This window comes from Microtus ochrogaster, unplaced genomic scaffold, assembly GCF_000317375.1.
Source record: "Microtus ochrogaster isolate Prairie Vole_2 unplaced genomic scaffold, MicOch1.0 UNK44, whole genome shotgun sequence".
Taxonomy (NCBI): domain Eukaryota; kingdom Metazoa; phylum Chordata; class Mammalia; order Rodentia; family Cricetidae; genus Microtus; species Microtus ochrogaster.
Window position 1 is genome coordinate 384,157 of NW_004949142.1, and position 2,700 is coordinate 386,856.

At 57.6% G+C, this 2,700-nt stretch overlaps 1 protein-coding gene across 1 annotated transcript in view; it reads left to right on the forward strand.

Moving 5' to 3' along the window:
• The first annotated feature begins 1,309 nt into the window (after window positions 1-1,309).
• The window catches only part of LOC101987385 (signal transducer and activator of transcription 5A), a 22,869-nt gene continuing 21,478 nt past the window's right edge, over window positions 1,310-2,700 (forward strand). The window contains exons 1-3 of the mRNA XM_005369029.3: window positions 1,310-1,388; window positions 2,145-2,282; window positions 2,554-2,700. The exon at window positions 2,554-2,700 is cut by the window's right edge and continues 2 nt beyond it. Coding sequence (XP_005369086.1) covers window positions 2,155-2,282; window positions 2,554-2,700 — 275 coding nt within the window. The 5' untranslated portion in view covers window positions 1,310-1,388; window positions 2,145-2,154. The remainder of the gene's footprint in view (window positions 1,389-2,144; window positions 2,283-2,553) is intronic.

A 2,700-nucleotide genomic window follows, 5' to 3' on the forward strand; every position in this document is an offset into this window, starting at 1 on the left:
GAGAGATCAGGAACTAGGAATGGAGGGAAAAGACACAAGAAGAAATTAGTGAGGAGGAAGCCAATGAGAAAGATCCCCCCAGGCGACTGGGACCTGGCCGGGATGGGCTGTGAGTAGGCAGCCAGTCTAGCCCCTCCTTTGCTACTGCCCATGCCAGCTGCCAGGCAGAGAGGAGGCCCAGAGGAGAGGGAAGCTGGGCAAAGGGGATGGCAGGCTTCCAGCTAGGCCTTATCCAACCCTTGGGCCTTGAGGGGGAACTCTTAGGGATGGGGACTCTGATCTAGGCAAAGCTCCAGGGAGCAGGTCCGCGGCCATGACAAAGTCTGCAGGCAGATGTGAGGTTGAAAAATGCAAAAACACCCCTTCCTGGGCCTTTTTAGAAGATAGATGTCCAGCCCCAGATGAGCGCCTTCTAGGTAAACAGAGGGAATGAACAGTTTATGGGTCACCATCTGCTGATGTGACCACAGTGAGGTCCTGGGCAGGCCCCTTCTCTTCTCTGGACTGACATTTCTTACCTGCAAAGGTCGGGAAGGGGGTGGAAGGTTGAAGCATATGATTGCCAAGGTCTTCCTTGGTCCTGCTTTAAGAGGGAAGGTCACATGGTGGGGGTCATGCCAGGAGAGAGGTGGGGAGACCTTAGTGGTGGGCTTGCTCTTCTGGAATCCCCAGTCTTTCTAAAGTTTTGGCTCTGCAGGGTCATAGAAGTCATTCACACCCTCTCTGTTAGCCTGCGCGGGCGGGCTCGCGCGCGCATACACACACACACACACACACACACACACACACACACACACACACACACACACACACCACACTTTGTAAATCTACAGACAGAAAGGGTGACGACAGAGGTGGCATCCATAGGTAGCTTTTTTTCTTCCTCCTCGCATGCTTTTTTTTTTTTCTTCTAGTTAACAGATGATAAAACTGAGGCCCTGGTTTGGGATTTCCAGAGTTCGGAACTTCTCAGAACCCTCAGTCGCTCCAACTCAACTGTCCTAGGACGGTCCCCTCTCACCCCCACCCTCGGAACCGCGGGGGAGCTCAGACCGGGACTCCCGGGGGGACCTCCACCGTCGGGGCGGTCCTCTGCACAGCGCCGCCCAGCCGGGTGGTCCGTCGGTTCTCCGGTAGGGGCAGCGCACTCGCCGGAGAGCTGGCGAACGAGGGCGGAGGCAAGGAGGGAGCGACCGCCGCTGGGAGGGGTGCTGGCGCGAGCTCGCGCGCTGTGTTTGGTCTATCGGAGGCAGCTGACCTTTGAGGAGGAAATCGCTGCTCTCTGCTCCTTCCTGTAGTAACAGCCGCCGCCGCCGCCGTCAAGAGCCGTCAGGAACCAACAGGAGCCCGAGCCGGGAGCGACAGCCGCAGGCGTTCCGCAGCACCAGGTGGGTGGATTGGCGTGGCGTCGCCCTTGGCGCGTGGCTAAGGGATCTAGGCTGCAGCCGCGTCCCTGGGACCCAGCTCACTGGAGTCTCCCCGGCCTGACACGGGACAAGCATCCGTCTGGGCTTCGAATGGGAGCTTCAGAGGAATCAGGGACAAGGAACCTGTGCAAGGGTTAGACAGTAGTGGACGCGCACAATGGACAGTGACACTGTCAGGCTCCACCTGGAGCGGGCAGACACTGGGGTGCAATCCAGGGCTGCTCCAGAGACAGTTGACCTCTCCCTGACAGTGCCAGACACGTGCCTGAGGAGACTTGAACCTCAAGTGGCCGTTGCCGCATTGCCCTAACTTTTGGACTGGAACAGTTCCCTTCTCAAACATTGAGAGTGTGGGTCCGAGGCTGGATGGGAAGAATTTTTTGCAGTCGTTTCTAGTCGGGGGACTGTGTGCCTCCGTCTCTTAAGTTTCTCTTTCGGTTTGTAGACCCCTCTCCCCTTTCCTTTAGTCTGGGGATGACTCGATGGAGCGAGGGGACCTGAAGAGAGGAGGGCATCTGCTTGTCTAAGTCTCCACCCCCAGCCTCGAGGGTTCCTTGTTGGAAGGGAAGGGTAACCATCTCTTCCCGCACAGGAAAGCGTGCCTGGGGTGAGGGGAGGAGCCTGACCTCACCGCAGTCCTTAGGTCCTTTGGTGGCACTGCAAGGCGCAGGCAGGCCAAAAAGTTCTGCGGAACAAATGACTGACTTTCTTCCCTAGGTGAACAGCCATGGCGGGCTGGATTCAGGCCCAGCAGCTCCAGGGAGATGCGCTGCGCCAAATGCAAGTGTTGTACGGACAGCACTTCCCCATCGAGGTCCGGCACTACCTGGCCCAGTGGATCGAGAGTCAGCCATGGTAGGTGTCCTGGGCCCTAAACCTTCACCTTAAGTGCGAGTCCCTGCTATCTAGGCCAAGGGTCTCCTCTTTGTGGTTTGCTGTGACTCCGATTCTATCTGTCCTTGTGCGGAAGGGGTGGTGTCCCCAGGAAAGGGGAAGAGGGAAACGGGAGCTACTGAAGGGAGACTTTTCTAGACTTTGATGCACGGCCGCCAGGAGCAAGTCTTGTGGGTCTGGAGTGCCCTAAATCACTCTTGGTACAGTTTTTCTCTCCTTGTTATGTCCCAAGGGATGCCATTGACTTGGACAATCCCCAGGACCGGAGCCAGGCCACCCAGCTCCTGGAGGGCCTGGTGCAGGAGCTGCAGAAGAAGGCAGAACACCAGGTGGGGGAAGATGGGTTTTTGCTGAAGATCAAGCTGGGGCACTATGCCAC